Below are 12,826 nucleotides of genomic sequence, written 5' to 3' on the forward strand. Positions count from 1 at the left end.
GTTTGAAGACTTATATGATATTATCGTCTCACGATCACTCGAGATAAATTCCATGAAGTGATACAAGTGAGCGTGGGTTAATTCCAATACTCATAACTTATGAGCACTCATGAATGTTGTAGCAACCATTGCTATGTCTAAACACATTTAGCCATCTACAAACTCGATTCATGACAGTCTTAATTCATACCTACTTCCAACATATGAACGACTGTGGAGTGTTTAAATAACTTAGTTATTCGAAAGAATAACCTAGCTATTCTGGAAGTCAAAACATGCAAAGTGAAACACAATAATAATCGAATCCAATATGGTCTCAGAACCCTTTTGAATATAAATAGAACCACCTTTTATTTATCACCATATTGATTACACATTATTCATTGTATAATGTTTCAAATAATCAACTTAATACTTGAATAAAACAACAGTTGTCCCATGCTCCTGGCATGCACACTTTGTTTTCTAAACAATAGTTATGCCATACTCCATGTATGCAAACTATGTTTGTCGATGATCCTAAGTTTGTGAAATAGATCGATTGAACATGATTCTAATGATGCTCATTTCACAATCCCAAATCCTTATTGTAAATGTAAGAATTCCTAATTCCTATCATTTACCAAAAAATCTGTTAGATTTTAAACTTATATGCACTGATCCTCTCATAATGATTATGCACAAGGTCACCAAAACCTTGTCATCAATCATTATAGAGGATTCCAAAGGAGATCAACTCTATGGAAACGAAGTCTCATATTCAAAGTACATTTCTTTGAACATCCTTCTTGCAATAAGGTTTTCTAATCTTACACATATTGAATAACTTCCACCTATGGAGACATTTCCATAGTCTCATTTTGACTATCACTTCTAAACAAGAGTTTCCTCTTTTCAGAAAATGTCAATATGGACCTGCTAAAATTAACACTATACTTCCAAATGTCCCTGAGCAACCAATCTTTGGCAAACCTCAGATTGTCCTCGAAAATTGCTTAATCACTTTAGTCATATCCAATTCTAGACTTTTCCCTTCTAGATGCCCTGAGAATTTGGAAAATTTAGAAAGGATGAATATTATAGCACATGAAATCGATCCTATATCCGAAGCATATGGGACACGATTCATGATGTCTCACATAAAGACATGATACTAGACCAGTCTTTTGCTACAATATTTTTTATTTGCTATGTTTTCAAAATTTAACTATGAAGAGGGATGTCGTAATCATAATCGAATTTTGATAACGCAATATATATATATATATATATATATATATATATATATATATCCTTGACTAAAGATGATTAAAATCTCAATCTAAGCTTTTAGAATTGAATTGAAGTATAATTTCCTCTCCCTTAATTATAGCAAAACATTTTTTTAACCCCTGCAACTTCACGAATTGAAACTTTTGTTTTTCTATAATTAACATTGCTAGCTTTCAATAATAATAATCATAGTTATCATGCTCCCACTAACATGATGATTATTAGCATAACACTTATGCTCCCACTAGCTTTGACACGTATTCAGAAATCGGCTGGGCTTCTAAAATTTAGATTCATACACCCTTCCATAGATAGCTCACATGTGTGTCTAAACAATTTCAAGAACTATGAAAAGGGATGCCGTAATCATAGTCTCAATTGTTTAGACCTTTGTCATTTCTCACAAGTCCATGTTAGTGTGCCGGTTAACCACACATGCTCCACTAATGACTTTTGAACATGCAAATAACACAATTGCTATCTACTTAATCTACTTAGTGAAAGCGTTTCCTCACCATCATTCTCATGAATCGGAGAGAAACCTTATGACACTTAGATTTTATGGTGTATGAGTTCCTATCCATGTGAATTTGTCAAAACCATAATCACAAGACAAGGTTAGTGACAAATTCAGCCTTACATGGATTGAACTTGTTAAATCTTTATTTCTTGTAACCTGGTACCACAAGGCTCACCAATGCTTCCAAGCTGTTATGCACACAGTTTAGAACTAACAGAACTCACATGCATAGTCAACTTAATAGGAACAGACACAGAAACAAGAATTATGTCAACTTAATAGGTTGCAAACCTTAAGTCGTGTGCTAGTGATAAAACTCAGGTTTTACTCTTGATTAAATCTTGAAATCCTTTCAGGATCTTTAAGACTCCCACTGTCCTCTTGACATATAAGTTTCCCTAGTCAAGAACCATTCCCCGACATAACAAATATTCAAGGGGTAGTGCGGATTCTTATCAAGACTAACACTTCATACAATTGCTCTTAGTTGGTCTTTATCTCATCCAAGACATCACAACTTACCAATTTCAAATGTACAGGAGTAGAAAACATTTTACACTATATTTGATAAGTGTTTTAAACCTTACTTAATGTCACTCAATGTTACAATCTTGGAGTATGACTCTAAGAGTTGTTTTGGAATGAAGTATGATTCATCTTCTTGATTTTAACCAATCCAAGAATTTATGACTCATCTTCTTAGCCATAAGAATGCACTAAGATGTCCTTAGAGAATCATTTGTGATATGGTATCTTAATCATTAACATGATCATAAAACATGATACTATAGTATTCTCCCATTTTTTCATATTTGAGAAACTTTTATCTTTCTGCCTAATTTGATTCTGTCTCATTCGTTCTGCCACACATTGAAAACTTTCCAATGCTTCAGGATTATACTTAAACTTGTAAGTATAACCATATTTACTAATCTTTAGTAAATCATGACGAATCGATCTTATCAATCTTTGTGGTGGACTTGACCAGTGCACAAGCATGTGTACTCGATCCCTTTAGTCCTATCCTTGTTCACATAAGGAATTAGTCTTAATTTTTTCCAAAGATGAAAATTCTCATCCATCATACAATACAACTTGTATGATTCCAAGTTTCGGTCCAATTGAAACTTGGGTGATGAGAACCTTTCCTCATTTGGTAAATTCAGACACTACCACAAATGAAAGAATCAAATCCACTTTCCAATATTGCTATTACTGGAAACATATAAGCAATAATTTTTCACAAATGCATTGTAAGGATATTTTTAAAATAAATAAAATTAAAACCCCCTTTTTTTATTTTAAAAACTTTGCGGAAAAACTTATCCTTACAATCCATATGAAAACCTTGTTGTTATCTATTCCTAAGTAATATATCATAACTCTCAAGCAACAACTCAAAATTCTGATCACCGAACCATGCGATCGAAACCCATCTTCGCAATCAGAATCAACATATACTTCCTTTAAGCTTCCTATCTTTTCTTTGATTCTTAAAAAACATCAACATGTGACCCATTCACATTATGTAATAAGAATCTCCAAATAGGAATTTAATAGAGTTAGATATTGGACTTTAACTGAAGTAGAGTCAAACTTCTTGACTTGATCAATCTTATGATCTTTCAGGTAAATATGGCAGCTTCGCAATCAGTGTCCCTCCCTTTGGCAATAAAACATATGGACCCTTTGGTAATGGCACATGATACTATCTCAGACTTAGCCTTTCTCTTTACCATTTGGTCAGCCGAGTTGACTATATCTGATCCCTTTCCATTGTGAAGAGAAATCCTTTTCTAGATATCCAATGCTACCATTTTCAATGTCCATTTAAGGTTTGGGAAGTTGATCTTCTAACAAAATTTGCTTTACTAGTGTTCCAAATCATTGCTGATTCCGCAGCACCAAGCAAATAGATAAGATCACTAAGGGTCATGTCATAGTCTGTCTCATAGTAGTCCCAAAGGGACTCACTATGTTACCAAGAAAGTGATTGAACATCCAACTTTCACAAGACTTTGACACCCAACTCTCCTAGCTTGTCAATATGTGACTTTATCTCCAAGATGTGAGTACAAATAGACTATGCTTGTCAATAGGGCTTGAGTGACCTTAAACTTGTGGGTTAGGGAGAATAAATAGAGGAGGTGGAGGAAGAGAAGCATGATATTGAGGGACATCATCTTTAAGAGGAAAGCTTGTTCCAAGAGATTTGGGAAGATCATATTTGTCTGAACCAAACATCTATAATGGGAGATAATCAAGTTAGTTGATTCAAAATCCTTAATATAACACCCAATATGAAATATTAAGGCTAGGACCCAACATAATATTTTATAACTTGGAAGAGGGATGCCGTAATCCAAGCTATAAAATATTTGAAGGTAGGCGAATGACGATTCACCAATTTCCACCATGAAAAACGAAATAATTTATTAGGTTTTATTGGATTTGAAATTCCTAGATTCTTTTGAGATTCATTGAACTTTTCAATGGCATGTTTCAATCTCAATTGTTCCCTTCAAGTTTTGTGACTGGGATGCCGAGGATCACAAAACAAGGTGTGAATAACCATACTAATTCACTTGGTACCCTTAATATTATCACCTAATCAATGTGCTGGTTAACCACACACGCTCCATTGATCTATGAAAAACATTAAGTCACCCTTCGTGATCCTTATTAGTCCAAGTTAGTGTGCCGGTTAACCACACACGCTCCACCAACGACTTGGTAAGGTACAAAGTGTGAATTCCATGGACTAGCACCATGTTCACATTTTTCCTAAAGTAACTAAGATTGGGAACTAAAAAAATATTTAGTTACTTTATAATAATCATTATACTTTTAATGAGAATTTAAAGTCATTGCCCCACTCGTTCGGCTAACGACCCTCCACTGATCAAGGAAGCGGTGGGTAAGAGTGGACACCCATTAAGCTGCCATTTTATAGGCAACAACCTTATACCCCCCTTATAGATCGGCTTCGTGAATGAGGCCTACTAACGGTAGAACGACTTATTCTTATACATATATATAATAATTAACCATTAATGTTATAAATAGTATAAGTGTTGAATTTTAACTATTAAAACTCTAAGGGTTGGAATTAAAGTTTATTAAAGTGTGTGAAACTTTACAAATTCCAAAACTTGAGGGCAAGTTTTGTAACTATTCAAAAAATTTCATTTCATAACTTATGAATTAAAGGTTCATAAAAATGAAGACTCTTCATTTTTATGTAATTTATGTGTTTAAATGTGTGTTTAAAAGAAGTGACCTTTGGATTTCCATAACTTGAGGACAAATTATGGTCTCAATTAAAACACATAAATGATCAAGAATTAATCCTAAACAATTCAGCAAATAATTCCTATCATCTTCAAAATTCATAAGAACATGAACATGATCATCAAAGTTTCAAGGATTATATGAACACATACAAAGCATGAAATTTTGATATAAGCTATTGTAAATGGATTAGAACAACCATTACACCAACTAAAACAAGTTTTCAAGTACCAAAACAGTTTAGGGTAATGTTTCTAGTCCATTTCCAGTAGCAAAAGTCGAAAATCTGCATTCCGAGGCTCCTACTCGTCGAGTGCACGAACCTACTCGGCGAGTAGGATGAGTTTACACATGAACTCGGCGAGTCCCCCCATGGACTCAGCGATTTCATCAGGCAGACAACAAAAAATTCGACTTTTTTCACTATTTTGCATCAAGTATCAAACAAACAAGCCTAGGCTCTGATACCACTGTTGGGTTTTGAGCATTCTAACACTTCCTAAGTGTACATGTAACCCTAATAAACCTTGGATCTATGTTTGTCTAAATACATGCAAAATTTATTTTCCAAGGTTTATAACTTATCTAGCATGGCATGGGGAACTTTTAAACTTAAAAGGAACTAGATGAATTACATACCTTTTGATAAGTGTTGATTCCTTGGAGTTTGAGAGCCAAACACCAATAATGTGAATGCCTCAAATGGAAATCACAAATCACCACAAACTTGGAAAAAATTAATGAGTGAGTATACACACTCTAGAAATCGACCACACATTGCACACACACACTAGGGTGCTATTTCATACAACATAAGCTTGTTTATATAGTGTGCATGGTTAAGGTGAAACCCTAATAGCCCATGTCTTTTCCTTTCCAAGGATCCATGGGTTAAAAGCTCCATGGATCATCCATGGACTTCCATATAAGCTTAGCCCATTAACAAATGAGTATTAGCCCACACCATATAAATATAATAGCCCATGATTTAATTAGTCTTCCTTTTAATCACTAAATTAATTCATAATTAATTCAAGATTAAAACTAATTAAATAACATGACTTTATATCAATATATTATAACTTATAATATATTAATAAATCGTAAGTATACAATTCTCATAAAATTATCTATAAATCGTTTGGGTGAAGTGCAACTCAAATGGACCATGTCGGGTCGGTTCAAGTATATACCAAATAAGTTATGGACTTAGACACCTTATCCAACAGATCCAACTCACCGAGTTAGGTAAACAACTCGTCAAGTTTCCTTAGTCTTAACTCATTCAGTCTCTTCCAAGCGAGTCTAATGTCTCCAAACCATAGATCTGGTCCCCTTGGGCTGAGATACCACGTAAAGTTGCTAAGTTTACGTCCATGCATGGTAAAACCCTAAAACTAAGCTTTATAAGGGACCTAGGGCATGGAGGAGGACCAAGACTTGATAAAGTTGGCAACTTTAAGTCTCAATAGGCCATGAAATGACTAGATCTGAGGTCACAACTTCATAACGTGTTCAACTCCATAAATGACAACAAAACAAGCTACTAAGACCATAAACTTTTCAAAGAAGAGATCTAGCAAATAAACAGTCTAGGTATCGACTTTATACCTCCAAATGGTTGCCAAAACACTAAAGATCCTGGATCTAAAGTTCCTCCCTTCGACCTTGCACCACTAACTTCATACTCCTTCAAGAAAAACACTCTTAAGGCTCACTCACACTCAAAATGGGGAAAGAGGCACGATTAGGGTTTGTTCTAGATTGAGGGGACGATGATGGTGGCCACAATGAAACATTAAGGCCTTAAAATAGGGTTCAAAACCTTGACAATCAGGGTTTCATTTCTGCCAGCCTACTCGTCGAGTTGAGGCCTCTTAACTCGTCGAGTAGGTTTCTTAACCCAACCCGCATCCCAAATAATTCCTACTCGACGAGTTCGAGGGCTCCCAACTCGCCGAGTTCCTCTATAAAAGTGCATAAATTATGATTTTAAATACGTACCAGAAACCAGACACAATAATAATAATAATAATAATAATAATAATAATAATAATAATAAAAAAGAATTAAAAAAATCAAAAAAACACAAAAAAATCAAATCAGCGTAAAATTGGAAAAGAAAAGTACTTGTAGAAACCCTATTACAAATCCGATGCCACCAAACAGATCTAGTTTCCATCGGAATTTTATTTATTGTTTATTGTTGTCTTGTTGAGTCGAGAGTGGTGCGATTAGAAATCACATTTGATCCATAGTGGCTCATCAAATCGACCCAACAACTTATCCCCGGAATTCACCAACTCAGGAACAGGAACATGATGCCACATGGGAGTCCCGTTTTCGTATCCATTCCAAGTGAGCCTCTGCAGGCCACAGTTACCATCCAAATGGGTGACATAAAGGTCTCCGTAAGGCTGGAACTGGTTAGGTAGGGAGACCGGGTCCGACGTGACTCCGCCTATATTGGAGGTGAACAACAACCACTCCCCATCAGCACTAAAGCACACATGGTTTATCCTTTCCCTATCCACCTCTTCAGACCCTTCAGCTCCAGCCACGTAGATCCTACGTGTATTGCTCCCGTCTGGACTCATGATGTATATGCTGAAAGCTTCTGCATTGTCCGGATTGTGTCTGTTGGAAGAAAAAGCAATGAGCTTCCCGTCAGGCGACCAGCTCGGCATTGTGTCAATCCATGGTCCCTCCGTTACCTGTCGGATGCCGCCGTTAAACTTAAATTCTCCTTCCACGGCGTCCATTACATAGAGGTTTTTGTGGCCCGACCGCCCTGATCGGAATACCACACTTTTCCCGTCCGGTGAACACGAAGGAAAAGCGTTGTTGCCTGTCTCCTCCTTCGTCAGAATCTTGATTTCAACTTCAACATCATCTTCTCCTTTTAAATCAAAGGATATCCGTGCAATTTGCACCGTCGATTTCACAGAATCAAATATAGGCCCTATCGACGTGAAGAACACGTTTTTCTCCTTGGGGCTCCATGAGTTGTAGAATGATGCTCGTCCCTTCAACAGACTCCACCTCTTTGATCCATCTGATTTCACAATGTCAACACCTCCATTTGAGTCCAAGTCAGGATTGAAGGCGATCAGATCTCCGGCTGGAGACACTGAAGGGAACGCCCCATTTACCCTCACCATTCCAAGACCCTTAATCGGAGATGAAATCAGGTTTAAGTGTGGAATTATAGACTCACCCTCCCCTGATTCGCCTCTAAACCGGTGATAACCGAGGAACCCCGATTGCGAAGAAACAAATGGGTTGTAGTGATTAATATTAGGATTCAGAAACTTGGTTACAGGATAAAACTTGCCAGATTCCACATCCAAGATTTCGATATGGCGGTAAATATCGCCCTTTCGGCGAGTCGCGACAGCAACTTGTGGTCGGTTATGCATAGCAGCCGGCGTAAAGCAGTGAACACCTGGAGGAGTGACACGTTGAGGAGCAGGAGGTGGAGAAAGATCAAACTTGGAGGGTAAGTCGAGTCTGAAAATGCTCCACCAGCCATCGTGGGCTTGTCGGTGGAAGTAAATCACAGAGTCGCCCGACCATGTAGGCCACCCACCTTGTGAACATACGAGCCAGCGATTTGTGGGGTCTGAAAGACGGAAAACAACGATATCCGTTTCGAGGTGGTGAAATTCGCCGGCCCAAGGGCGAAAACCATAAGAGGCAACGGCGACGAGATCTCCGGATTGAGAAAGGGATGGACTATAGTCGACACATCCGTAAGGAGTCAAGCGAGACAGTGTTTTAGCATCAGCAGCGTCTAATTCTAATCGGAGGGTGTAAAGGGCGGACCAGCTTTTGAAGGGTGCATCAGAGGGTTCGTGAGCGGATATGAAGTAAAGACGTCCGTCTCTAACGATGGGGCGGTCATGGAAGAGACTTATTTCAGGTGCAGAATAGGGTAAGGGGTCTGAATCTAGATAGATTTGGGACGATCCACTTCTCTCGGAAACATAAACCAGGCGGTGTTGTTCATCAGGGCCAGTGAACTGAGCATTGAAATTGACAGAAACACCGTCTGTGAGGCGGTGCTCTGAAAACTCTTGGAGATTAAGTGGCAGTGGAGTGGAGAAAACATCGAACCCATAGTGGGGTCGGCCGACGGTGGTGAAGACGATGGTTCCTTTAGGTATATCCATGTCCTTATATGAATTTCGTATTTTTTATATATAGTAAACAAATGGGGTGGAAGATGAAAGATGATGAGCAGCAGATCAACTATTAGCACAAATACAGATACACATAACATGGCATTACAGCCGCAGGAGAATTCAAATTCCACTTCCCCACCTTTTATATTTTTGTTTTTTTCCTTTCCTTGTTTATTTTCGATGGTCAAAAGCATCCATCTTGCTTTTACATTGATAGCCTTTCCCTCATAATCAAGTTTTTAAGTTCATTGAAAATCGGAACACAAAAATGAATTATTTGAAAATCCGAGTCATTAATATTTGACGGTAAAAGCCTCCTTTGGGTATTTAGAAACTATAAAATTTCACAATATTTGTCTTTGATTCCCAAACAATAAATATTTAAATTTATAAAAAAAATTAGAAACATAATAAAATATTATAATGAAAACGTGCTTTTATCTTTTAAATTTAAAAAAATAATTTAAATAAATAAAAAACTATTGATTTTTAATTTTGAGAATTTTGAAATTAAAAGATAATTTTATTAATGAAATTGATATCAATTGATTAATACACTTATTGTAATTATATCATTAAAATATTATGTGAAATTTAATAAAATAAAAAAACTCATAAAATGACATGTAATTTTTTTTTAAATAATTATAAAATGAAATTTGACAAATTGAATTAGAGTATGACAAATGACAAAAAATGTTCATTTATTAGAGAGGATTGCATATAGATGTGATCACATTTTTTTTTTCAACCGGCCCAAAGAACCGAGTTTAACCAATTAGACTATTCAAAGAAAGCCCATATCGAATTGATCCGACCTAAGGCTATGTTTGGCGGACTAGCTGAAAAGCTAGCTGTTAAATAAAAAGCTAACTGATAGCTGAAAAACTAGCTGATAAAAAATAATGTTTGGTAAAACTAGCTGAAAAGTTAGCTGAAATATATAAAATTACATGAAAGGACATGTAAAAATATGTGTTTCTATAATTAATTAAGGGGCGTATTTGGAAAATTTTAAAAAAGCTCCTAAAAAGCTAGTCTAAGTAGCTTTTCAAAAAACTAGCTTATCAGCTACTTTTTGGCTTACCAAACACAACAACATAAAAAAGCTCGAAAAATAAGCTAGCTTATCAGCTAACTGTGGCGCGCCAAACACAACCTAAGAATTAAAACTTTATAAGAAATGGTCCGTCAAGGCTTTTTTGTGCCCATAATAATCCCCCCTTTTGTTTTTTATGCTTGCCAATTATAATGAATAAATGGATGTTATAATTTTACAAATCAACAAATCTGTTCAATCTCTCGGAAGCCAAAGACTTTCTTAAATTAAATATAGCTTCATTAAAAGTGGGAACATTAACAGCAACTTCTTTAATCTTTTTTAACATATTCCAATTATATGTTTAAAAAACCATACTACGAGGGGCAAGAGTGGAAATTCGGGAAAGACAAATTAGCAGATTATTGGCAAAGGGTAATTTTGGTATTTACTTCTTTGAGTATGTTTCTGGGAAGTTGCTATTTAGTAGTGGGAGGAATAAGATTAATTATCCATTTGTTACTAGCATCTCAAAATATCTAATAATTAGAACTTTGAGTATTTTTCAACTTTAATTATAGACTATCGTTTCCATGATCAATTTCTTATTTGTTTGAATTTACTTTTAGCATTTAAAACAATCCACAAAACAAAGATTTTTAAACAGTTAATACTTAAGTATTCAAAGAAAGGGATAGGTTTAAATATAAATGACATATATGGTGTAAATATATAACTCATTCTGTACCGATTATTTTTAAAGTATTTAACTATATTTTTGGAAACTTAGTCAAATTCTGGATTTTAAGAGATTTCTTATCAAAATTAAATGATTTAATTAGTTAATTTACCAAAATTCCGTTAAAATGATTGGTCAACAACGAGTTATACATTTACACAATACTTAGTGATTTACATTTGATCATAACTCTTCAAAATAAAACATGATATACGATTGCTTTCTGATTCCTTTCTCTTGGTTAATAGAAACATAAAGAGCTAGGCATGTTTGGCAGCGAGCGTTTGAAAGTTTCTTGCTTTTAACAGAAAACTTGATTTAGTATGTGTTTGATATGGAACTTTTGTGAGTGTTTAGGAGCTTCTAACTTTTGACAAAACGCTATAGTTTAAACAAAAAGTTTCGTTTGGCAATACAAAATTCCGTTAAAATGACAACAACGAGTTATACATTTACACAATACTTAGTGATTTACATTTGATCATAACTCTTCAAAATAAACCATGATATAAGATTGCTTTCTGATTCCTTTCTCTTGGTTAATAGAAACATAAAGAGCTAAACGTGTTTGGCAATGAACGTTTGAAAGTTTCTTGCTTTTAACAGAAAACTTGATTTAGGGCGTGTTTGGTATGGAACGTTTGTGAGCGTTTAGGAGCTTCTAACTTTTGACAAAACGCTATAGTTTAAAGAAAAAGTTTCGTTTGGCAATACAAAATTCCGTTAAAATGACAACGAGTTATACATTTACACAATACTTAGTGATTTACATTTGATCATAACTCTTCAAAATAAAACATGATATAAGATTGCTTTCTGATTCCTTTCTCTTGGTTAATAGAAACATAAAGAGCTAAGCATGTTTGGCAGCGAGCATTTGAAAGTTTCTAGCTTTTAACAGAAAACTTAATTTAGGGCGTGTTTGACATGGAACGTTTGTGAGCGTTTATGAGCTTCTAGTTTATGACAAAACACTCTAGTTTAAACAAAAAACTTCGTTTAACAGTATGAGCCTTTAGCTTTTAATAAAATGCTACTGAGCTTTTAAATCAATTTTCAGAATTACCCTTACACTGTGTTCTTGAGTTTAAATCTTAAAGAAAGTGGAGGAAAATGAGGGGAGGGGGAAGAAAGGGAAGAAGATGGAAGGAGAAAAAGAATTAAGTTGTTGCGTTCTACAGTTGCAATGGAATTATTGTCAAATTACATTTTTACCCGTACTTAAATATAGCTGAAGTGTTAATAAAATGAAAAAGGGTAAGATCATGGTATTTTTTGCTTTTCGTTCCCAATTAGCCTAAATATGAGCAGAAAGAGAGATGGTTATTTTCTTCTTCCTTCCGCCTCTCAATCATCTCCTCCCCTTTCATTTCTCTCCTTAAAAAAACTTAAAACATCTCCTTCCCTCTCAATCTCAATCGTCTCCTTTCCTCCCCTTCCCTCTTAAAAAAACTCAAAAACACAGCGTTAATATATATATATATATATATATATATATATATATATATATATATATATATATATATATATATTTATATATATATATATATATATATATTTAGAGAGAGAGAGAGAGGTAAGTTTTTAATTGAGAAAAATAAAAAAGGTTGAGAATGGCAGAATCATTCTAACCAATTCATTTATATTTGCCGCAAAACCCTTCATCGTACCGACAGAAAGAGGAAATGAACACATGTGTGTTTTGAAACAAAACTTGTTTTCTTATACCATGCTAATCATTGCCTTAATATATACAAAAAAACATAGTTTTTTTGTTTCTT

At 35.0% G+C, this 12,826-nt stretch overlaps 1 protein-coding gene across 1 annotated transcript; it reads right to left on the minus strand.

Moving 5' to 3' along the window:
- Positions 1 to 7,106: 7,106 nt before the first annotated feature.
- On the minus strand, positions 7,107 to 9,450 carry LOC111908780 (uncharacterized). The gene has a single exon (XM_023904587.3). The coding sequence runs from the start codon at positions 9,253 to 9,255 to the stop codon at positions 7,318 to 7,320; it is 1,938 nt and encodes a 645-aa protein (XP_023760355.1). The 5' UTR covers positions 9,256 to 9,450; the 3' UTR covers positions 7,107 to 7,317.
- Between the last annotated feature and the right edge of the window lie 3,376 nt (positions 9,451 to 12,826).

The sequence above is a fragment of the Lactuca sativa genome, chromosome 9 (assembly GCF_002870075.4).
Source record: "Lactuca sativa cultivar Salinas chromosome 9, Lsat_Salinas_v11, whole genome shotgun sequence".
In the NCBI taxonomy this organism is placed as follows: Eukaryota; Viridiplantae; Streptophyta; class Magnoliopsida; order Asterales; family Asteraceae; genus Lactuca; species Lactuca sativa.

Bases quoted from the DNA above. Each gene is read 5' to 3' on its own strand.
- LOC111908780 (XM_023904587.3), bottom strand. From the start codon at position 9,255: ATGGATATACCTAAAGGAACCATCGTCTTCACCACCGTCGGCCGACCC.